Here is a 23,230-nt window from a genome sequence, read left to right on the forward strand (position 1 = left end):
TATCAATGTTTGTACTGTTTGCTAATTCTAAAATAAATTCATGATCAGTATGCGCTTGTGGTTAAATGTATTCTCATTCTATTATATAAACAAAACAAATTAATTCTGAGGCTGTTTCCAAAATTTTTGGCAAAAATTATTCTGCCAAAAATGTAGGCCTGATGGTTTATTCTTATAGGTTTATTCTTTATATTCTTATAGACTTATTCTTCCTGTTGTGCCAGTGTATCGGTGTAAAATTAGTTTGTTTTCTTTCACTCTGTTTATTGCTTCTGCAAAAGGGGACGCTGCTCAGCTGGTGTTGGTGGTGGGTTTGATGACACTTGTTCTGTGACTGTTGAAAAACCGCAAACTGAAATAAATGTGGCTACTTGTGAGAACTGCTGCTGCAGAGAAACTGTCAGAGTGATGCCAATAGCAACAGAGCCAATAGAAAGCACGTTTTCTTCCTCATCCCGCCAGTGTCCAGTGTCCCTCCAGCGCCTCCTATTGTCAGAACTTAATAGGAATAGTTGGCAAAGCAGAAATGAGATGTTTAAGTCCCACCCCAGCATCACGGAGCAAAATCTAAAAGGGTAAATTTGAAACTGAGTGACAGTAGCTTAACAATGGGCATAGGCTCCTTTACTGCTGAAATGCTATGATTCCATGCACCCAGAAGAACTGGGAAGGGCACGGAAAGTGCCCAAAAGATTGGTGAAAACAGTGAAGCCGTGGTGGAATTTGGGAATGTATAGTTTTAGGTAGTTATCTAAAATTGTCTCTGATATTGGTTAAGTGAAATAAAGCTTATGAAAGGGATATTAATTAGGCCACAATGGAAAGCCATCTTTATTTAGTTTATATTAGCTTTTTTTTGAGATGGAGTCTTGCTCTGTCACTTAGGCAGGAGTGTGGTACTATCTCGGCTCACTGCAACTTCCGCCTCCCAGGTTCAAGTGATTCTCCTGCCCTCAGCCTCCTATCTGTGATTACAGGTGTGCATGCTTGGCTAATTTTTGTATTTTTAGTAGAGATGGGGTTTCACCATGTTGGCCAGGCTGGTCTTGAACTCCTGACCTCATGTGATCCCTCCACTTTGGCCTCCCAAAGTGCCAGGATTACAGGTGTGAGCCACCCCCCCGCCCCCGACCTAGATGGCTTTTCAAAAATTTTTGGCACAGTGTCAGACATTTACTGGAAGCTAAATAAATAAGTGATGGTTGTTTATCTTCAAAGTTCTCTGGTAATAAGTATACCAACATCAGCCTGGACCATTTTGTTTGAGAAACAAATTGAGAAAGTATTGTCCAGGTGTGGTGGCTCAGGCCTGTAATCCAAGCACTTTGGAGGCCAAGGTGGGCAGATCACCTGAGGTCGGGAGTTCAAGACCAGCCTGACCAACGTGGTGAAACCCCATCTTTAAAAAAAAAAAAAGAGAGAGAGAGAAAGTATCAGGCTTCTCCTTCAGTTTCACTTTTATCCTGGTGCTTTACCTAGCTTGCATTTCTCTGGCTTCTGCAGTCAAACAGTTCCTTTGTTTTCAAAGTTCCTCCTGCTCCTCCAAATGCTATATGTCTAAACACTCGTTTAAGAAGCAAACTGGAAAGTTTACATGTATGGAATATGTTTTCAAAGTAAACACCTTAAAGCCATTTAAAAAAGGAAAAAAAGCACTGTTTTTTGAAATTCTAATGATCAGAAAGAATAGATGGTGAAAACGTGGTTAGCTACCTGGCAGTGAAATAGCTGAGAAGAAGAGATAAGGGAAGTGATGATGATGATGATGATACTGGATTAAAAGAGCAACAGAGACTGGAAAATCAGGAAAAAAGAACAAAGATCAATAGCAGAGATAAAGGACATGACTTAGCTCTTACAGAGATTTACAGGTATTGTATTAATCTTAACATGCTATTTTTTTCCCACAAATAGGATGCATTTTACCAACAATGCATGCCAGAGTTTAACTGGCAGTATCCTTTCTTCGTGGTATAGAAAATAATAGGTATTTTACAATTGATGGCATCTTAGATTAATATACGCTAATCTGCAATTTACAGGAGCTGTATTTCATGTGCATAAGCAGGTATAGATCCGAAAATCTAGCTGTAAAAATTAGCCAACAATTATAGAATATTCACAATGTACTAGACCTAGTTTGCAGAATTAGGGAGGGGATTCTCCATGAATAGCAACCCCCCAACCAGCCAACACTTCAATATTTATACAACTTTGTTGACCACCATCCATGCTGTGATTCAAAATCTAATTCACAGGGCTATGTGTGGGAGGCACATAAGTTTATCATACAAATGAGCCAATTTGTGTGTGAAGGGGGAAACTATTATTATTTTGGGAAACAGATACAACCCATAACTATTCAGGGCAAGCCAGAGGTATGCGTGCAATAGCTATATGCCCTTCCTTTCGGAAGTTTAATGCTGAGCACCTCACTAAACAGAGAGGAAAATGCTGAATAAATAAAAACCTTTATCATTACATCACTGAAATGGAGGTAAAGTACATGAAGGACCCAAAATAACATGACACAAAAGGCCCTAGGAGGTAAGGAAGGCCCAAAGCTTAGGCTGGCTTCTGAAAGCTCCTGCCCAGGAGATCTTAAACTTTGACTTTGTTGATAATGTAGGATGCTAAGGCAAGAGATAAAGCCAAGGTCTGCCACAGTGCAGACTAAAACCCTCTGATGAACCTGTGTCATGAAAGGGTTATACCTGCAATGTACAAGTAAAGAGGACTAGATCCTGCCATGCAGAATGCAGAGGGAGTCCACAACAACAAGAGCCCCTCGCCTGTCTTCAACCTATCACTCTCCCTTGAGAATGTGTAAATCACAAGCTGGCTCTTGTACAGGATTGTGGCCTGAAGTTGCACTGTGTGGTTTAAAACCCCTTAGTGAAGAATTTCATTCAAAGAGGTTCTGGGTAATGCTCCAGGCAACAGGCTAAAGCTTTCTCAATTCCCTTAGGAGGAACTCATGGTCAATTTAGGCCTTAAAGAATATCCACAGATAAAGTTTTAAGGAGAATGAGCTTGTAATAAAAATGCACAAGACATACAAGGAAATAAAATACCATGAATAAAACCAACAGAAACAACAGATAATGAATCCAGACATTGGAATTATCAGACATAATATTTAAAAGACGATTGGAAATGCAAATACCCCAAAAACATGAAAATATATTCATCCTCAATAGATACCAGGGAAATACAAATGAAATTCTCTATGATACATCAATTCATATTCATCAGATTGACAGCAATGTTTTCAGTTGGCATTACCAGTTTGGCATCAGTTAGTTTTAGTGCATGTAAACATGTGCACACCCTCCATTCATAGATTATACTCTAGAGAAACTCTTACATATGTGCCAGGAGATGTAGACCAGAATGTCCATAGTAGTATTGTTTATAATTTTTAAAATCCTGAGAATGCTAATGAGCTCAAATACTAAAACTGATCAATTGTAGTGTATTTATACAATGCCAGACTGCAGAGCAGTGAAAAAAAAATAACACACCTATTTGCATCACTATGGATGAATCTCAAATATAATATTGAACAAAAGAATCAAGTCATAGAAGTTGTGGATGAGTCAGTCCATTTACATAAGTAAAAAAGGGTACATGTTGTTTAAAGATACCTCCAAAGGTGATAAAACAGAAATGAAAGGAAAGGAAACAATTACGAAATTCAGGACAGTGGTTGTCCCTGGGAAGGCGGGTAGCAAGGAAGTATGACTGAGGTAGATAATCGAGGGGATTCTCAGGCACCTGGTGATATTTATTAATCTAGGTAGTAGGTTCATGGGTGTTCACTTATCCTTCTTCTTTAAAATGTACATTTTATATATACTTTTGTATGTATTCTGTATTTCACAAAAAATAAAATAAGAAATTATTCTCATAGTCCTTTTCTAACCCATGGGGCCTTCTGCTAAAATTTTGTGCTGTTCACATTCTCAATGCCAGCTTCCTTAGCCATCAAATAAAAGGGTCCAGGGGTTTGCAGCAGTTCTTCCGGGCTGCCGTACTCTACAATCTTCCCATTGTCTAGGACCATTATCCTGAAACAAGGAAGAAAGAAAGGAAAGTCTTAGAAAGTAGCATCTCAAGTCTGGGCATTTATAAGAATAACTAGGACTAAGTTGTGGTATAGTCAGACAAGGCTACAAAGCAGTGAAAATCAATGAGCCACAGCTATGCACATCAACATGGATGAATCCTGCAAATATTGAACAAAAGAAGTGATAGAAGAATAAAGGCAGTATGAGTCCATTTACATGAGTTTTTAAAAGTAGTACACATTGTTTAAGGATAGATTGGTTTACAAAGGGTGCCTATCACCTCCAAACAGCTTTCTGAGATCACTGACTTTTGAATGTAATATGATACAGCTGGAAGGAATAGAAAGTGTCTAGCTATTTTACAGAGCAGCAGCTGAGGCTCAGGACAGTTGGGAAGGTCTACAGTCAACATCTGCCACTCACGGCTTGAGCTTCCACCTCCCTATACCCAGTTAATTGTTGCAACACCCAGTTTCCTATTTTACCCTCAAGATATGAATAGTTCCCTTAATCCTATTTGCTTTCATTAACTTGATATAAAATTTTGTCCAGATTGCCTGACATCTCTAAGTCTCAGTTTTTATTTATTTATTTTTGAGATGGAGTTTTGCTCTTGTTGCCCAGGCTGGAGTGCAATGGCATGATCTCAGCTCACTACAACCTCCGGCTCCTGGGTTCAAGCACGTCTCCTGCCTCAGCCTCCTGAGTAACTAGGATTACAGGCATGTGCCACCATGCCTCGCTAATTTTGTATTTTTAGTAGAGATGGGGTTTCTCCATATTGGACAGGCTGGTCTCGAACTCCTGACCTCAGGTGGTCCACCTGCCTCAGTCTCCCAAAGTGTTGAAATTACAGGCATGAGCCACCACGCCCAGCCTCAGTTTCTTCATCAGTAATATGGTGATGGTTAAATCTTCTGCTGCCAGGTGTTTCCCAGCCGACACTGTTACTGTTGAGCGAGGGTTAAGCCGTAAGTGTCAAGCTCTGTCCCCCTCTACTTACCTGTCGCTGTCCATGATGGTGTGCAGCCTGTGGGCAATGGTGATCACTGTGCAGTGGGCGAACTCGTTTTGGATGGTCGTCTGAATGAGGTTATCTGTCTCTAGATCCACCGCAGCAGTGGCCTCATCCAGGACCAGGATCTTGGATTTCCGAAGCAGAGCCCTGCCCAGGCACAGCAGCTGCCTCTGGCCTATGCTGCAGCCAATAGAAGAAGCCATGTGTTAGCTCCCAAGGACCAAGGAAAGATGCAGGGCAGGGGGACCATTTTCATGTTCCAGATCAGACTTTCAAAACCCCCACTCCAAAATTCCCCTGGAACGTTTGGGCCTCTTCAACTAGCTGTTCATTGCTATTGTGGGCATCGTTTTTCAAACTTTTCCAATTGAAAACCAACCCCAAGTACTTAATTAAAAAGTCATATGTCGGCCAGGCGCAGTGGCTCAAGCCTGTAATCCCAGCACTTTGGGAGGCCAACGTAGGCGGATCACGAGGTCAAGAGATTGAGACCATCCTGGCCAACCTGGTCTCTATTAAAAACCTGTCTCTATTAAAAATAGAAAAATTAGCTGGGCGTGGTGGCACGTGCCTGTAGTCCCAGCTACTCAGGAGGCTGAGGCAGGAGAATTGCTTGAACCCAGGAGGCGGAGGTTGCAGTGAGCTGAGCTCCACCACTGCACTCCAGCCTGGCAACAGAGCAAGACTCTGCCTCAAAAAAAAAAAAGGTCATATTTCTGGGCCCCTGCTTACTCCATCAGAGTCAGGAGGAGCCTAGAAATGGGCCTTTTTCTTAAGCACTTCAGGCCATTTTTACATTTAAACAAGTTTGGAAAACACTGGCCCAGGTACAATGCTTCTTTACGTTTGGTTTCAGTGATATCAACATTTCCAAAACAACATGAATGTCACCAAGTTTACTTTAGCAGTATTTGACCTGAAACCATTAATATAGGGTGACACTACACCAGAATGCCCCAATGGCATTTCTTTGCGGCCTTAGCAAATCCATTTATTATTTTAATGTGTAATTCTAGTCTCAAGGCTAATTATTTGTTCAAGCCCTTCTGCCTTGATTAGAGATGAAGCTATCTAATGAACATGATGTCTTGGTGTGAGATGCAATGTATGTGGAATTCAAATATGCTTGTAAAATGCAAATAGCTTTAATTTGCTAAAAGCCTGTAATGAAGGCTGGACCTCTTACTTACATAAAGAAGCTTTGGGAAATGATGTGAAGGAAATATTCAGGAATTTGCTAATTGCTCTTTCCTGCTGTGGCCATTAGGGAACATATTAAACAGGGGGTGGCTAAAGTTCTGCAATTCTCTGTAAGAAAATTTCTGCAGGAGATGAGAAGTCACCCAAGATGAACTTCTAGCTTTCCCCTGTAATGTAAGACCAGAGACACTGAAAAACGATTTGCTTAGCTTGCACCAAACTCATGCCTGGCCCAAAGTGTAACGTATACTTTGGACTTTAACAGACTGTTACTGAGGCCCCCCCTTTGGCTTTCAGCTGCTCCCTTCAAGCTGAACTTATCCATCATTCAACAGAGAAACGTACGTTTTAGTCCCCTAGTCCAGGTTTAAAACTCAGATCTGAAAGGAGCTTGGTGAGGAGAAAGATGGCATGAATTTTTTTTTTCAGATGGAGTTTTGTTCTTGTTGCCCAGGCTGGAGTGCAATGGCATAATCTCGGCTCACTGTAACCTCCGTCTCCTGGGTTCAAGTGATTCTCCTGCTCACCCTCCTGAGTAGCTGGGATTATAGGCATGTACCACCATGTCCAGCTAATTTTGTATTTTTAGTAGAGATGGGGTTTCTCCATGTTACCCAGGCTGGTCTCGAACTCTTAACCTCAGGTGATCCGCCCGCCTCGGCTTCCCAAAGTGCTGGGATTACAGGCATAAACCACAGTGCCCAGCCTATGATTTTTGTTTTTACAAACCAGAAGTGTGAAGGCCTGCCATTGCACCCTACCGTAGTGTCCCACGTGTCCCCTCTGTAGCACAGACTGTGCTAGCATTTACTCACACAGGTCTGTCTTCATTATGCTGTGAGTGCTGGAAGTCAGGGTTATGTCTCTGTTTGCCTCTGTATTTTCAGTGCCTGGCACATAGTAGGTGTTGTTATATTTTTGCTGACTGAGTGTTTGAATGATCTTTTACACTGGCCTAAAGACCTACTTAAGTCCTGCTAGCTCCTAGATCTGTTGTGGAGGGAAAGTAAACTGATGATGTTCTCCACCAGGGCTTGCAAGTGTTCCCTGGGACTATACACTGAAATTACCTGGGTCCCTGAATCAATCGGTCTGGGCTACAGTTTAGGTACTGGGAGCTTTAAAGCTTCCTGGGTGATTTTAGCTTGCAGCCTAGTTAAATCACAACACTCTAGGCAGTGCTTCTCAAGTGTGATGTGCACACAAATCACCTGGGAATCTTGCTAAAAGGCAGATTCTGTTGAGTAGGTCTACCCCTGGAGATTCTGCATGTATAACAAGCTCCCAGGTGAAGCCAGAGTGACTGGTCCACAGTTACTGAGCCCTCCCCTCCTTCCTGAGCTTCAGCTTGCAAATAGCCTATTTCTGCCTACCACCACTGAGGCACCTGGGGCAGGAGCAAGACCTGTCCATGAGCAGTGGGCTTTGGCTGAGGGCAGAACTTCAGTGTATAGGAAGAAAAACAAAAACGTTACAGGAAAAATGCCAGATCAACTTATTTGGGGACAGGCAAACTGTCCAGAATTGAACTGCCAACTATATAAAAATGTTTTAGAAAGGTAAAAAGAGCTGTGAAAACCAAGAGAGTCTTTTGTTGATTTCAGGTGTTTCAACAGTGTCTAAGGACTCATCCGCATGCTCTTTCTCATGGTTCTCAAACTGGGATGCCCTTAACAGCCTCGTGGGGATCCTTTAAAACTCCCCATGTCGGCTGTGCGCGGTGGCTCACGCCTGTAATCCCAGCACTTTGGGAGGCCGAGTCAGGCGGATCATGAGATCAGGCTTTCGAGACCACGCTGGCCATGATGAAACCCCATCTCTGCTAAAATATACAAAAAATTAGCTGGGCGTGGTGGCACACCCCTATAGTCCCAGCCACTCAGGAGGCTGAGGCAGGGGAATCGCTTGAATCCGGGAGACGGAGGTTGCAGTGAGCTGAGATTGTGCCACTGCACTCCAGCCTGGCGAAAGAGCAAGACTCCATCTCAAAAAAACCAACAAAACACAACCAGCTCCCCATGTCTAGTGTAGCCTCATACAATCAAATTAGACTCTAGGGTTGGACCAGGAGTGAGACTATTTTCATACTGATTGTGCACAGCTGGGAGCCTCTGCTTTCGGTGGTTCTCCACAATCGTGGGATGTGTAAGCTCACATTGTGTAATGTCATATGAGAAGTACATTTAATAACAAAGGTTTTTGAGAGTTTTGTTTTTTTTTTTAGATAGAGTCTTGCTCTGTCGCCAGGCTAGAGTGCAGTGGCACAATCGCAGCTCACTGCAACCTCCACTTCTCGAATTTAAGCAATTCTCCTGCCTCAGCCTCCCAAGTAGCTGGGATTACAGGCGCCCACCACCATGCCTGGCTACTTTTTGTATTTTTAGTAGAGACAGGATTTCACCGTGTTGACCAGGCTGGTCTCAAACTCCTGACCAAAGGTGATCCACCTGCCTTAGCCTCCCAGAGTGCTGGGATTATGGGCGTGAGTCACTGTGCCCAGCCAGTTTTTAAGAGTTTTGAACCTCCCTCCCTCCTTCCCTCCTTCCTTGCTCTCACTCTGTCACCCTAGCTGGAGTGGTACAGTGGCGTGATCTTGGTTCACTGCAACCTCTGCCTCCCAGGTTCAAGCAATTCTCTTGCCTCAGTCTCTCAAGTAGCTGGGACTACAGGCACATGCCACCATGCCCAGCTAATTTTTTGTATCTTTTTTTTTTAGAAGAGATGGGGTTTCACCATGTTCCCCAGGCTGGTTGCGAACTCCTGAGCTCAGGCAATCCACACGCCTTGGCCTCCCAAAGTGCTGGGATTACAGGCATGAGTCACTGTGCCCGGCAAAGCACTTTCACATCTATTTTATCTTGTGAATTCTACAACAGGTTCATTTTACACATTGGGAATTAGACCTGGATGACATTCTATGCCAGGCATCACCTAACACAGGAACAGGAGGAGTGGCCCCTCACATACCCTCACTGCATGCAGGGGCAGCAGGCTATGGAGCATTACCTCAGGTTGCCACCAGCCTCTGTTACTTCATGGGATAACCCAAGTTGCAGGCCGGCCACGAAAGACTTGAGGTGAGCCAGCTCCAGGGCCTTCCAAATCTCCTCATCTGAGTAGTTGTTGAAAGGGTCGAGATTCATCCTCAGGGTTCCAGAGAACAGGATGGGGTCCTGCAAGTGAAGGGATGAGGGGGCTGTTGGGGCTCATGCCAGAAAAGGACCTTGGAGTTCCTCGGGACTGGAAGAAGGCGGATAGGACTGGCCTGAGGTGGATTCCTGAGGCAGGAAGCTGGTTTGTGGTTGAACTTCCACAAGGTTTTCCCTCTGAAAGCTCGGAGTGGCCACCAGCCAGGGGCTAGGCACAACGTTAAGAGAAATCCTTGGTTTGTTTTTTGTTTTTGAGACCGAGTCTTACTCTGTTGCCCAGCTGGAGTGCAGTGGCAAGAACACCACTCACTGCAGCCTCGACCTCCTTGGCTCAACTGATCCTCCCACTTCAGCCTCCCGAGTAGCTGGGATCACAGGCACACACCACCACACCCAGCTGATTTTTTGTCTTTTCGTTTTTTTGAGATGGAGTCTCATGCTTGTTGCCCAGGCTGGAGTGCAATGGCATGATCTCGGCTCACTGCAACCTCCACCTCCCATGTTCAAGCGATTCTCCTGCCTCAGCCTCCTGAGTAGCTGGGATTATAGGAATGCACCATCACACCCAGCTGATTTTTTTTCATTTTTTGTAGAGAGGGGTTCTTGCCATGTTGCCTAAGCTGATCTTGAACTTCTGAGCTCCAGTGATTCACCTGCCTCAGCCTCCCAAACCAAAACTCGTGGTTTCAAGGTAGAGGTATCCGAGGAGGGTAGAGGCAAGAACAGCACAGCTGCGTGAGAAGAAGATAACACGCTTTGAAGAGGCTGAGAAAAGACTGTATTGAACTGAGCAAATACCAGACAGACCAAAACTACCCACAGAGAAACTGGGCTGCAGTGGGTGGAGGAGGAAGGGTTCTGGCTGCCGGGGAGTGGAGAGGCCCCATGGCAATCTTTATCTGGTAGGATCCAGAGGAAGCCGAGGGGAAGTCTTTCTTGCTGATGCACGAAGCGTTCCGCTTGCTGGCAGAAACCTGCAGCAAATTCCCTCCTCTGTCTTTTAACCATAGCAAATGGGGAGTATAAAGCTTAATGGCTTCAAGCTTCAGCGGCAAAACTGCTAATGCTGATTGCAAAAGTCTTGCAAACTGTGATGGGCTATAGAAATGCTAAATAATCATCTGCTCTACTTGACTTCTGTTGTGTTGCTGCCACCTAGTGATCACACTCAGGCAGCCACAAATGCGTATTTCCAAACATTTCAAAAACTTCAGTTCTGTAAACGACATGTCCATCCTAGGGAACTAGCTCAGGTATCCTGAGTGGACTGCAGAAATGACAGTGCTGACTGCACATCAAGAATAAGCTGCCCACCGTGGCATGTGCCCGAGCAAGTTCTAGAGCTCACCTGGGGGATAATGGTCAGCTTCCCTCGAAGGTCGTGGAGCCCAATGGAAGCAATATCTACTCCATCAATGATGATCTGACCACCGGCAGCCTCTAAGATTCTGAAGAGGCAGTTTGTAAGGGATGACTTTCCAGCTCCCGTCCTGCCCACCACACCAATCTGTGAATACAGTTCGCTTACGCATTAGTTCCACACAGAATTCTTGGGGAAAAGTTATTTAGCCTGGGTATTCACAGTCACAGGTGGTAAGAGGCAGTGATTGGCTATTCCATCTCTAAGACATTAAACTGATTTTGGTTTGGGTGAGGAAAAAAGTACCCAGCTGTCAGAAAAAGTTGTCAAAAATCAGTTTACTGAGAACCGTAGTCAGTATTTGAAATGGACCTTCTCAGCAGCTGTTGTTATAATTATTATTGGAAATTATAGATTTTTTAAAAATCCTTATTCATGGCAGGCATGGTGGCTCATGCCTGTAATCCCAGCACTTTGGGAGGCCAAGGTGGGCAGATCACCTGAGGCCAGAAGTTCAAGACCAGCCTGGTCAACATGGCGAAATCCCATCTCTACTAAAAATACAAAAAATTAGCAAGGTGTGGTGGCACACACCTGTAGTCTCAGCTACTTGGGAGGCTGAGTCAGGAGAATCTCTTGAACCTGGGAAGTAGAGGTTGCAGTGAGCCGAGATTGTGCCACTGCACTCCAGCCTGGGTGACAGAGGGAGACTCCATTTCAAAAAAAAGAAAAAAAATCCTTGTTTAGAAGTGAAGAGAAGGGAAGGATCAGGTCTGCCACCAGCTGAGAGCCAGATTCTGATCTGGACCTCAGTGTCCTTGCTCATCAGACCCCAAGTCCTTAGAGAACAAGAGCACCTAAGAAGGGTGCCTGACTTTGAAGACTAGGAGGAGAACTAGGCCATTCTTCCTTCAGGGACAACCCTCCACCCTGCTATTCTCAACAGTTCCTTTGCCAGGCCTGGCATTCCCTCGTTTCCTTCCTGACTTCCTCTCTGCATACTGTGGACCTTACAGGAAAGGGGCCCTGGTCAGCTGGCTGGGAGGAGCTGAGCAGAAGACCCGGCAGCTGCAGTAAGTCTGTGTGATCCCTGGCTGCTATCCTTCCCTCTGGTACTGTGTCCCCATACTTCCCCAGGGCAGAGGAAGTGCCCTGACCCTCTCCCTCCATCCAAATGATGAAGGCTCAGGGCCCAGCTGCTCTCCACTCTGCATACAATTGTTGTCTGATCACAAGGCCACACATCCAGGCCTTCCTTCACTCTACCCACCTTCTCCATGCTACTGATGTCACAGGTGATCCCTTTGAGGACCAGATCCAGCTCAGGTCGGTACCGCACTTGGTAGTTGCTAAACTGGATGTTGCCTTTGCTCGGCCAATCTGGCGGAGGCCTTTTATCAGTAACCCAGGGTGCCTGGCAAGGAGACAAGGTGAGAAGTAAGCTTTATAAGGTGGCAACTCAGCTGAACGGTTCTCTTAGGACCCGCATCACAGAACAGGAAAAGGGTAGCAGTGGCCCAGCTACCTAATGGCCTCTGCATTTCATAGACTGAACTGGACTTGTACCTTTGGAAGATTCCTTCCTTATTCAGTTAAAGAAAAATTATCCCATGAGCTTGTGTTGTAGATCTCCTTGGTATGTTCTAAGACCTGACTTCGCCTAAACCATTTCCTATTCTAAGTTTGAAGAAATTAGGTCCTTTGAGTTACGGGAAAGGAAACTTTAGGAGACCCATTACTAGCCCATGTGAAATATGGAGACATTCTAAAGATGCACTCTTGAAGGAGTTGCATGTTTTTTTTGCCTTGTCCCTGGATTTTTCTAATTCCTCCTTACCTCATTTTCCACTTTTGTGTACTCAGTTATTCGCTCAACAGCCACAATGTTGGTCTCTATTTCTGATGTCATCCTCACTAGCCAGTTCAGGGTTTGTGTGATCTAGAGAAAAACCAGAAGACTGCAAGTCATCTTAGACACAGAAACCAACTCCACTACTCAAACCACAAGGACGATCCAGTGCCTACTTTGTAGCCAGCACTGTGCTGGGCTCTACAAGGGAGTAAAGAAAAGTGTAAGAAAGACAATCCTTGCCTCCTTGGGAAAGGAATTAAGAGCAGGGCATTGAATGGCTGCAGAACAATTAGGTGCTCACACAAAGGGCAATGTGAGTGTCTAGTGGTTTGGGGCTAAAGCTAGAATCGGAGAGTCTGGCAACAGGCGCTCAGGCCTCCTGCCTGTATGCCTAGTGCTCTTTGTGAATCAGAGAAAGGCATGATCCAGGCCAGGGAATCTGTAGATTGCTCAGATGCAAGCTTCTCTCAGGAAAAGACTCAGGAGTTTGCATATATGCACAGGGAGTTTTTGTTGAGCAAATGGTGGTTAGAGTAAGGGAGCCATAGACAACAGAGGATAGAATCATGGGGACCCAGAGTAACCACTTTGTGTAGATTGAAGCATATGTAGTTGCTGGTATTTGAGTCATTTTGCTTTGGTTCAATCTAATAGATTCTTTTTTTTTTTTATGACGGAGTTTCGCTCTTGTTACCCAGGCTGGAGTGCAATGGCATGATCTTGGCTCACTGCAACCTCTGCCTCCTGGGTTCAAGTGATTCTCCTGCCTTAGCCTACCCAGTAGCTGGGATTACAGGTGCCTGCCACTACACCTGGATAATTTTTTGTATTTTTAGTAGAGACTGGATTTTACCATATTGGCCAGGCTAGTCTCAAACTCCTGACTTCAGTTGATCCACCCGCCTTAGCCTCCCAAAGTTCTGGGATTACAGGCGTGAGCCACTGCGCCCCACCAGCCTTATTAACTTCTAATGAAAACAGCACTATTCTATGAAGCCCACATATAACTATACAAATCTCCAAAAATTTGTTCAAAAAGATGGTCAAATGACTCATTTATTGAACAAATATTGATTGAATAGTTACTGTAGTGCCAGCCACTGTCTTAGGTGCTAGAAAATAACCGTGCCTGCCATGTCTTCCCTAGTCATGCTGGGGATGCTGCAGTGAGACTCATTCTATAGTTTTATCAGACTCTATGTTCTTTATTAGAATTACCTCCAACTATTCTGTGATCTAAGAAAAATAAATGCAGGAGGAGTTTTTTGTCCTAAAAGGCTTTCTGATTACTGCTACATTCTAGAGAAGAAAGTTATTTATTCTTTCTTTTAACTAGAACCAAGCAAAGAGGCAGTCAGGGAACGATTAGATTGAAACACATGAAATTGCCTTCTTAAGTCCTAAGGTCAACATCTATGTCCAGTTTTCTAGAGGGCACTCATGTCTACTTAGGAAGAGTAAGGAACATGTCCATGGGTGAAAGATGGAGCCAGGGTTTGAACCCCAGTCTCCGTTAGTCCTTCTGGGGTTAAGAGGGAATCAAGAGCACAGACTCCAGAGTATACTTCAGGTTTAATTTAAGAATAAGCCCACTAGCATAACCAAACTCCCAACCTTCAAACTCACATTGAGTGCATTGGAGAGAACAAAGCCAACAGTGTCCCCGGTTAGGGTATCTCTATAAATAACCATCATCAAGGCTGAAAAGAAGACAATCAGGTTCCCAACCAGCTCCAGGCGAATTGCAAGCCACCTGTGGGGCAACAGAACCAGAGAGTGGGTGTCACTGATCACTTCCTCATCTTAACCGGCATCCTTGGTGTTCACAGAACATTCTCAGAGGGTTCCACTCAATTGGGCTGCACTCTTAGGCAAAGCCTCAATTTGACTTAGAAACACCATGTATTCCTAAAAGCCTATTGACTTTTTTTTTAAGAAAACAAATTGCGTTTTAAAGATCCTAGAGGAGTTTGCTAAATTAAGGGAATTCTACCATGCAATGTCTCCCAAACTCACCAAATCATAGGAATCACCTAGCGCAAGGGCAACTGTTAAAATACAATGTTAAAAATTCATGTGGAAAATTCCTGGATCCTTTTCTGATTCAGGGGGCCTAGGATGGGATTCAAGAATTTGCATTTTGTTTTTGTTTTTGTTTTATGAGACAGGGTCTTGCTCTGTCACCAAGGCGAGAGTGCAGTGGCATGATTATGATTCACTGCAGCCTTGACCTCCCGGGCTCAAGCCATCCTCCCACCTCAACCTCCCAAGCAGCTGGAACTATAGGTGCATGCCACCGCACCCAGCTAATTTGTGTGTGTGTGTGTGTGTGTGTGTGCGTGTGTGTGTGTGTTTTGGAGAGCCAGGATTTCATCATGTTGCCTAGGCTGGTCTTGAACTCCTGGGCTCATGTGATCTGCTTGCCTCAGTCTCCCAAAGTGCTGGGATTACAGGTGTCAGCCACTGCTCCTGGCCAAGAATCTGCATTTTGAATGAATGCTCCAAGTGACTTCTTTTGATCAGGCCGGGGAAGCAATGCCATACTGAATCCATGTATAAAATTAAAAAGTAAGCACCACAGGAAAGGTCAATGTGCCCTGTTTTATTTCAGTATTTTTAAAAGGGGAAGAAAAAGCTGAGGGTGAAAGAAAGTTAGGTATGAGTTGCCCACAGGGAGATACACTGGGGTTTTGCAGAGAACTGAAGATTATATATGTATAGACACAGTTTGTAAAAATGGACTTTCCCAAAGAAAATGTATTTAAGCTGGGCACAGTGGCTCATGCCTGTAATCCCAGCACTTTGGGAGGCTGAGGTGGGCAGATCACCAGGTCAGGAGTTTGAGACCAGTCTGACCAATTTGGTGAAACCATATCTCTACTAAAAACACAAAAAAAATTAGCTGGGTGTGGTGGCACACGCCTGTAATCTCAGCTACTTGGGAGGCTGATGTAGGAGAATTGCTTGAACCTGGGAGGTGGAGGTTGCAGTGAGCCAAGATTGTACTAGTGCACTCCAGCCTAGGTGACAGGGCGAGACTCCATCTCAAAAAAAAAAAATGTATTTAAAGTGTATGAATAAATATGATACGTACTTCACAGTGAAGGTCTAATAAGATTTACTTATATGCCTTTTCCTTCTTGGAAAGTCTCTAAGCAATAAAATATCTTTACAATCAAACTCCTGACCTGTCCAGATTCCAAATAATACTGAGCATCATTAGCACCTCAAGACACTTTGGAAGCCACTCAAGAATTTTTCTTCCTGAAAAAGACCTTCCTTTTTCCAGGACATACTGCTTGCCAGGCCAGGGCATAAGGATGCTGGAGAATAATGCTCACCCTATTCACAGGACGGGAGCTTCCCTTTCTGTCATCAACGATCTTATCATGACTATGGAGACGCTCACATCCACTCTCAGAAAAGGAAAGAGAGGATCTTCAGTTCACCCAGCACTTGTTTGGTACTGAGTTACAAAATGTTCACAAATGTTATTTGACTTCCACCATGAGACAGGTGGAACCCTGTGAGATAGGGCATGTTCTGGCCATTACAAAAACAAAGAAATGGAGATTTTCCTTAGAGAGTTCAAGGCAATTCACCCAGCTTGGTAAACGGCAGAGCTGGCATGGGGACCCACTCTCTGACTCCAACGCTCATCATGCTTTCTTCTCTCCACTTACATAGCCCAACAGTGTGTGTGGCCAGAGTGAATTTCACACCACTAGCCATGCTTGCCCTCCCACAGCTAATGTCAAACAGGCAGAACCCCAAAGCACACACACGGGTAAATACCCAGGGAAGCCTCACCTGTTGGAGATGATCCAGGAAAAGACACATTTCTGGTTGGTGTCAATCCTCATCTCATTGTGTTTCAGAAATCGCTGCTGGTGCTCAAAGGCACGGATAACTGGCAAACCTGACACGGTCTCGCTGAAGTGAGAGTAGATTGGGGACCTAGTGACAGAGTCCAGACGCCTCAGCTGGCGGGAGGTAGACACATAAAACATCTGGACACAAAAAGGAAAGAGTCAGCCAGTCCTGCAGTCATGACGCATCCGACATCTTCCTCCTTTCTGGCCACAACCCGGCATTCTTCCCCCTGATGGCCACAGCTTACATCTGAACAAGACAAAAGACTGCAGTGCCATGTCTGGGAGCAGAATGATGAGAGAGACTCTGAGGAGAAGACCAATGGGAAGACTGGGGTTGGTGGGGAACAGAGAGGGTGAAAGTGAGGAGATCATACCTCAGTCTCAGAGCTTTGAGTCTCCAAACCTCCTGAGTTCTGTCAGCCTAACCCACATCCCCCAGATCTCTGTGTATTGTCCATGTGACAGTTCCTGTACTCATTAGATATAAGGTCCCCAAAAGGATTTTGTAAAGGCAGCAGGGCCCGTGGGGTGTGTAAAGTGGGGATGGGCAGGAAATGGCCAGAAAAAGGCATCCCGAGGTTTGGATAAAAATGGAAGAATCTGGTCAGTTAAGTGACCAAAACTGTGCCTCAGTGGTGTGTGAAGGTACAGAGGATTCTGGAGGTATGCAGAGTGCTGAGGTGGTTAGAACTGGAACGGGGTGGAATCTGATGCAGGAAGAACCCCTGTGGCCTGAGGGCAAGAGGGAGTGGAATGATTCCGTTGTGCTACTAGATTCCGTGAGGGCTTGTTGAAACCTGGGAAAAGTGGGACATTGGAGAGTCGGGATGCAAAATGTTATACATGGACGTACAGATGTTTCTTCCAACAGTCCTGCTTCTTGTTTGTTCATTTGTTATTAACAGTTAAAAGGCTGCTATGGCGACAGTGTGCCTGGGAACTGCACACGGACACCGGGGGAGTCACCAATCACAGGCCACAAGGCCATGAGCCCCTGACCACAGTGTCTTCAGAATTGTTTCCCCAAGGTGAACAGTTCGCCACAAAAGCAGCTGGTGGGACAAGGGTTCCCCCACAGCCTTCCCCTCTCCCATTCATTTTATTGTGGGAATAGGGTTCCTTCCACTAGTTCCAGTTTTCCTGTTTTGCTTTCAAGCCGCTCATTCCCTCGAATACACTGGAATTGAGCCTAAAGTACCCATGGACACCCCAATGAAACTAGAACTTCAACGAAGTAAAAAGATAGACCCAACTGCTGCTAAGAGACATCTCCAAGCAGCTATGATTGTCCAAAGTCCACCAAGGAAGCACCATAGCATGGCTCTTCTGGAACCGACCTCATCATCATGTGGGTTCTATGGAGCTGCAAGACTGTGTCCAGAGCCAATCTCAAAGTAGTCTTGGATCCAAACATAAATCTATCCCACTTAAGCTTCCAGGGAGTTGGAGGTAGGCAGCAGTTAGGATGACATTGTCATGAATGGTACAAACATTGATGCTCTCACTTCAGCTTCAGACAGTGGCCTGTGGGTTCCTGGGTATGCCAATGAATGACTAAATGGGCAAAGATGCTGGGGGAAGGAATGAGTGACTAGCAATGAACCAAAGAGAAGATTCTCAGGAAAGAGGCTGGGCCTTTATAAATAGAGAGGAAGGATGACTTAGCCATTTCCAAACCCACCTGAACAGCTAAATAAATAATGCCAAGAGGAATGATGATGATGGTGAAGACAGGGGTGGCCATGCAGATCATGACAAGGGTGCTGATTATCCCCAGGAAGCATATAATCCAGGTGCGCAAGGACATAGGCAAGGTGTCATCCACCGTGGAAATATCCTAGGAAAATGATTAGGAGAGACACACCATAATCAAAGTCTTCCTAAGATAGTTTACATCTTCCTAGTTCTAGCATGGAATCTGTTGGATTCTGTGTGTTCTCTGTACTCCTTCATGTAATCATTTCATTGTATTCATTTGCAATAGGCTGCACTGCTCACCTCAGTAACCAATTTCATTTCCATAACTTCCTCATTTAGGCCAGGTGCAGTGGCTCACACCTGTAATCTTAGCACTTTGGGAGGCAGAGGAGGGTGGATCACCTGAGGTCGGGAGTTTGAGACCAGGCTGGCTAACAAGGTGAAACCCTGTCTCTACTAAAAATACAAAAATTAGCTGGCCATGGTGGCACATGCCTGTAATCCCAGCTACTCAAGAATCTGAGGCAGGAGAATCGCTTGAACCTGGGAAGCAGAGGTTGCAGTAAGCCGAGATTGTGCCACTGAACTCTAGCCTGGGTGGCAGAGTAAGACTCCATCTCAAAAAAAAAAAAATTCTTCATTTATGAAAATCCCTACAAACAGATAATGGCAGTCATCCTTTACCTTTATCAACAGATTTGGTAAAGGTTTTCATGCTTCTCAGTGAAATTCCCATTTGTCAGATTTACTAAACCATTCATAATCATTGTAAGCTAATACAGCCTTACAGGTAAATTCTTCTCCCATAACTAAGCCAATTCAATTATTCTAACTTTACACATATCCTAATTCCATTGAGTACCTAGAACACAGCCTGGCACATAACAGGCATTTGATAAACATTTGCTTGGAGGCTTTAGTCAACAAGGCTCTGTCAACAAGGCCCACTCTTGACTGATACCCAGGAAGTTGTTTCCTCTGCCAGGCATAGAGCACTGATGGGAAGGAAGCTGGGATTGAATGTGAGCCCTGCCTGGACAGTGTTCTAACCAAGGAACCCAGCGGGGACAGATGTGTCTGTTGCCTTTGTGTCATGAGAAATAAATGAACAAATGAGAAAATGAATGAATGGATGGATGGTTTGGAGAACACTCAAGAAGCTTGGTTATATTTTGGGTTGCCCTTGGCTAGATTTCTGAGGATTATATTGATTCTATGATTAATAATATGTGAGTACCAAAGTGAGTTTAAATTATCTCTGGAATTTCTCAAACTGGATCAGGGATAACCGTCTTCCAAGAAAGCTCTGAATCATGGATGACTCCTGAGTCTAACCTGCCTTTCCCAAAGTCATATAAGTATGCAAATAACTATATCCACAGTTGGCAGAGAAAAGAAATCTTTACCAGTTATCAATTCAATGCAAATTACTTTTGACCCTTACCTGGCATAGAGTCTCCATCTTTCCTTCCTTTACTCTATCTCTGCTTAAAGACTCAGCCATTAATTCCAGAGGCCCCTTGTTCAAACTCCCCTTAATAGGCCTGAGTCACCTCCCCAACAAAACTTACTATCTAATTAATGACAGTTTCCTTTTTCATGCAAAAGCAGTCTTCAGACTATGACTGTTGCCTAAGTAACTCACAGAAAACCTCTGTGTTCTCTTCCCCAGAAGATCATATATATTACAACATGGGGAAAACTGCGATCTTTGCAAAATTACTCTGAGAAATTTCTTACCCAAAATTGAGAGATCTTTAGGTTCTAGTTAAGAGCAGAAAGGCCATTGAAGTTGTCGCTAGTGACATCATGCCCACTGGTTCTGCCCCAGCGGAAGGTGACACAGGGAGACCACCTTTTGAAGTGGTCTTACTGGCCCGCTTTTGAAGCAGTTACTGTGTCCCCAGAACCTGGCTGTGGACTGTGACCTCTACTTTCTACATCTGCCCCAAGACCAACAAACAAGAGTTCAGAGCTTCTCCACAAGCAGAGGGCTAAAAATTGTGCCGGGGAGAGTTACTTATCATTCAGAATTGCCTGATCTCTGCCTCTGTTCCTGAATTCCCATCTCAGATGCATTAAAAAATCAACGTGTCGGGTCTGGCCCATGGAAGAGAGACATCTATCATCTTCACATTCATTGAGTGCCCCAGTGCCTAGTACAGTACTTGGCTCATAGAAAGTGTTCAATAAACGTTGTTGAATGAATGAGTGAATGAATGCCAAGGGTTCCAGGATCTGTAGTAGATGGAAACAATATCTGAGAACTTCTTAAAATCACTGATGGCTCTATTCCATAGTCCAGACCAAATTTACTCATTCTTAAAGCATTCAAGATAGAAGTTTCAGAAATGGAGGCAGAGGCCAAGCAAAGGGTTATCCTGCTATCCCTTGGATTTCCTGTCACAGGCGGTGACAATGCTTTTATTTATGTTTCTTCCTCTGCAGAATAATCCTTCTCTCCCTGCTCTACTGCCATCCCTGCCCCCAACCCTTGCCATCTCCCTGGCTTGCTTCTATGACTTAAGTCCCACCTTTTCTGACTTTTCCCACCTTTATCACCCAGGCTGGGCTAGAGCCTTTTTTCCTTTGTACTCCTAGACCACCTCTCTCCACACTGTTGTTTCTGGCTTTACTACATTCTATTATAATCCTTCACTTCCTTGGCTGTCTTCTTTACTAAATGCTGGGCTACCTGAAGGGTCAGAGATGTACATCCCTGAATCTCCAGGATCCTTGTGAGCTCACAGCAGGTACTCAAGACACACTTGCATGTTGAGTGAACAAAAGAACTGGAACTGGACAGTGTTGTTAGGGGGACATGATAATTCCTCCCTGTCAGAAAGATCCTCAGTATATAAACATACCACCTGACAGTCCTTGAGATACTTACGCCGGCAAACCTGTTCACAATCCGGCCTGTGGGTGTTGTGTCAAAAAATCTCATGGGTGCTCGAAGGATATTGTTCAGCAGTTGCTTGTGCAAGATATTTGATGCATGGATAAAACCATAGGTACTCCAGAAATATGCTATGAAAATACATATACCTAAAAATGGAAGCAGTTTTGTCAGCACCATGCACAGAAATCCCTGAAGACTTGTGCCCAGGACATAATAGCAAATGCATTCCTCAGTCCAGGAAAAGTACAGGGTCTAGACAGATTCTATAAGATGACATAGCCATCAGACATACCTTGGCTTAATCCCAGAGCTCCATAGACTCCAACTCTCAAGTCCCTCTGAGATGCTGGATAGTTGGTGCTATTGAAGGTTTTAGAGTCACTGGTCCAAGCACTGAGCCAGATGTTGGATCCAATAAAAGCCACAGAATTCATCACAAACATAAGGATGGAGAAGGATATCGAAAACAATCCTATTGCTCGTAGGTACCTCAGGTAGATGGAAAACTTCACCTGCAAAGTCCCCATCTCAGTATTAGTAGAATTCCCTAATGGCTTTTGATAAGGAATCATCTAGAATGCCAAGTACAAGGAGAAGTGGAGTCCCCTGGAAATGTGGGTAGCAGGTAGTAAAATTTGGTAGTCTGTGGTCACCATTTCTGCACCGTGCCAGGAAGGATAATAGAACAATGTTGAAATACAATGCAGGGTAAATAACCATCAGAGCTAAAGGCATTTAAGAGAAGATATAAAAACAGGTTGGGACAAGCCAGGCATGGTAGCATGCCCTGGTAGTCCAGCTACTCAGAAGGCTCGGGTGGGAGGATCTCTTGAGCCCCGGGTTTTAGTCCAGCCTGGGCAACATAATGAGACCCTGTTTCTAAAATAAACACACAAAAAATCAGAGTGGAGCAGATGATGGTGTTCTACTGCCAACCTTAAAATTTGTGGTTAAGTTTCATTAATTTGAATTATGTACTCTGGGTCTGAGCTTTCCTGTTCCTCCACATATCAGAATGGAATCAAACACTCATGAAGTGTGGGATGGGGATATTCATGGGAAACATGCCATTCTTTATGGAAATATGATTTGGTAGAAAGCCCACAGCCTCTGCTAACATGTTAGTAATGAATCTGAAGATTTGCAAAGGACAGAGGATATATTGCTTCTGTAAGTATGCGTTCAATTTTCATTTAACATTAAACATTTTTGGATTCTAAGCCTTATAATGCCTCAAATGCTACTTTTTTGTGTGGTATTCACCTTTCCAGTTTCCATGAATTCCTTCTTAATTAGTTTTTGTCCTTTCACTAGTTCTTCATCTTCCTTCAGGCTCTTCACATTCCGAGTTTTCAACGAGTTTTTCAGGGACTTCGGATGCCTTCCACTGGACCTAGAACTGAGAGAGGAAAGCTTCCCTGAGCATGCAGGTAAATCCCGAGGGGTCTTCTTGCAAGCAGATGTCACAGTCACTCAGCTGGCATCAAAGCACATTTCAGGGCAGATGACCATGGGAAACTGACACAACCTCAGTCTTTACCCCCACCCCCTGCTCATACAAGAAACAAAGGAAGAGCTGGGAGTGTCTATGGTGTTAACCCTCACAGGAAAAGCCCAGGAAGAAAAGGAGAAAGATCAATTGGAAATATGGAGCTGATGAGGGCTGCCAGCTGAATAGATGGCCAACCTGCGGCTAAGTGTTCGATGAAAGCTGTTCTCTCTTCTTATTATTATGGAGGCTGCATCTTCAGGGATCTCTTCCACACTGGATATCAGCCCATAGTCATCATCTTCTTCTTCACTGCCATCATGGACTAGGGAGACACACTAGAGGTTAGAAAAATAGCTGCAAAGAGCCCTGTCAGTCCTATGAACAAGGAGAGAGAAGCTGTCTCTGATCTTGCTGGTTACAGCAAGGGATCGCAGATGTACATACAGGATGGAATACTTCATTCCATAAATACTAGTTATTAGTACATCTTGTTATTAAGAAATATCAGGATAGGCCAGGCGCGGTGGCCAAACCTGTAATCCCAGCACTTTGGGAGGCCGAGGTGGGTGGATCACGAGGTCAAGAGATCGAGACCATCCTGGTCAACATGGTGA

General features: G+C 44.5%; 1 protein-coding gene across 2 annotated transcripts in view; it reads right to left on the minus strand.

Annotated features, from left to right (window-relative positions):
• Positions 1-3,066: 3,066 nt before the first annotated feature.
• ABCC2 (ATP binding cassette subfamily C member 2) overlaps positions 3,067-23,230 on the minus strand; it is a 60,007-nt gene continuing 39,843 nt past the window's right edge. For both annotated transcript variants that reach the window (XM_021672944.2, XM_012439438.3), the window contains 13 exons: positions 22,812-22,938; positions 22,388-22,523; positions 21,417-21,636; positions 21,116-21,270; positions 18,206-18,361; positions 16,460-16,659; positions 14,276-14,402; positions 12,635-12,736; positions 12,068-12,211; positions 10,786-10,944; positions 9,295-9,461; positions 5,074-5,268; positions 3,067-4,070 (listed from right to left, as the gene is read on the minus strand). In XM_021672944.2, coding sequence (XP_021528619.2) covers positions 3,941-4,070; positions 5,074-5,268; positions 9,295-9,461; positions 10,786-10,944; positions 12,068-12,211; positions 12,635-12,736; positions 14,276-14,402; positions 16,460-16,659; positions 18,206-18,361; positions 21,116-21,270; positions 21,417-21,636; positions 22,388-22,523; positions 22,812-22,938 — 2,018 coding nt within the window. In that variant the 3' untranslated portion in view covers positions 3,067-3,940. The remainder of the gene's footprint in view (positions 4,071-5,073; positions 5,269-9,294; positions 9,462-10,785; positions 10,945-12,067; positions 12,212-12,634; positions 12,737-14,275; positions 14,403-16,459; positions 16,660-18,205; positions 18,362-21,115; positions 21,271-21,416; positions 21,637-22,387; positions 22,524-22,811; positions 22,939-23,230) is intronic.

Source organism: Aotus nancymaae, unplaced genomic scaffold, assembly GCF_030222135.1.
Source record: "Aotus nancymaae isolate 86718 unplaced genomic scaffold, 86718_ANA_hifiasm-v0.15.2.pri h1tg000010l, whole genome shotgun sequence".
Classification (NCBI taxonomy): Eukaryota; Metazoa; Chordata; class Mammalia; order Primates; family Aotidae; genus Aotus; species Aotus nancymaae.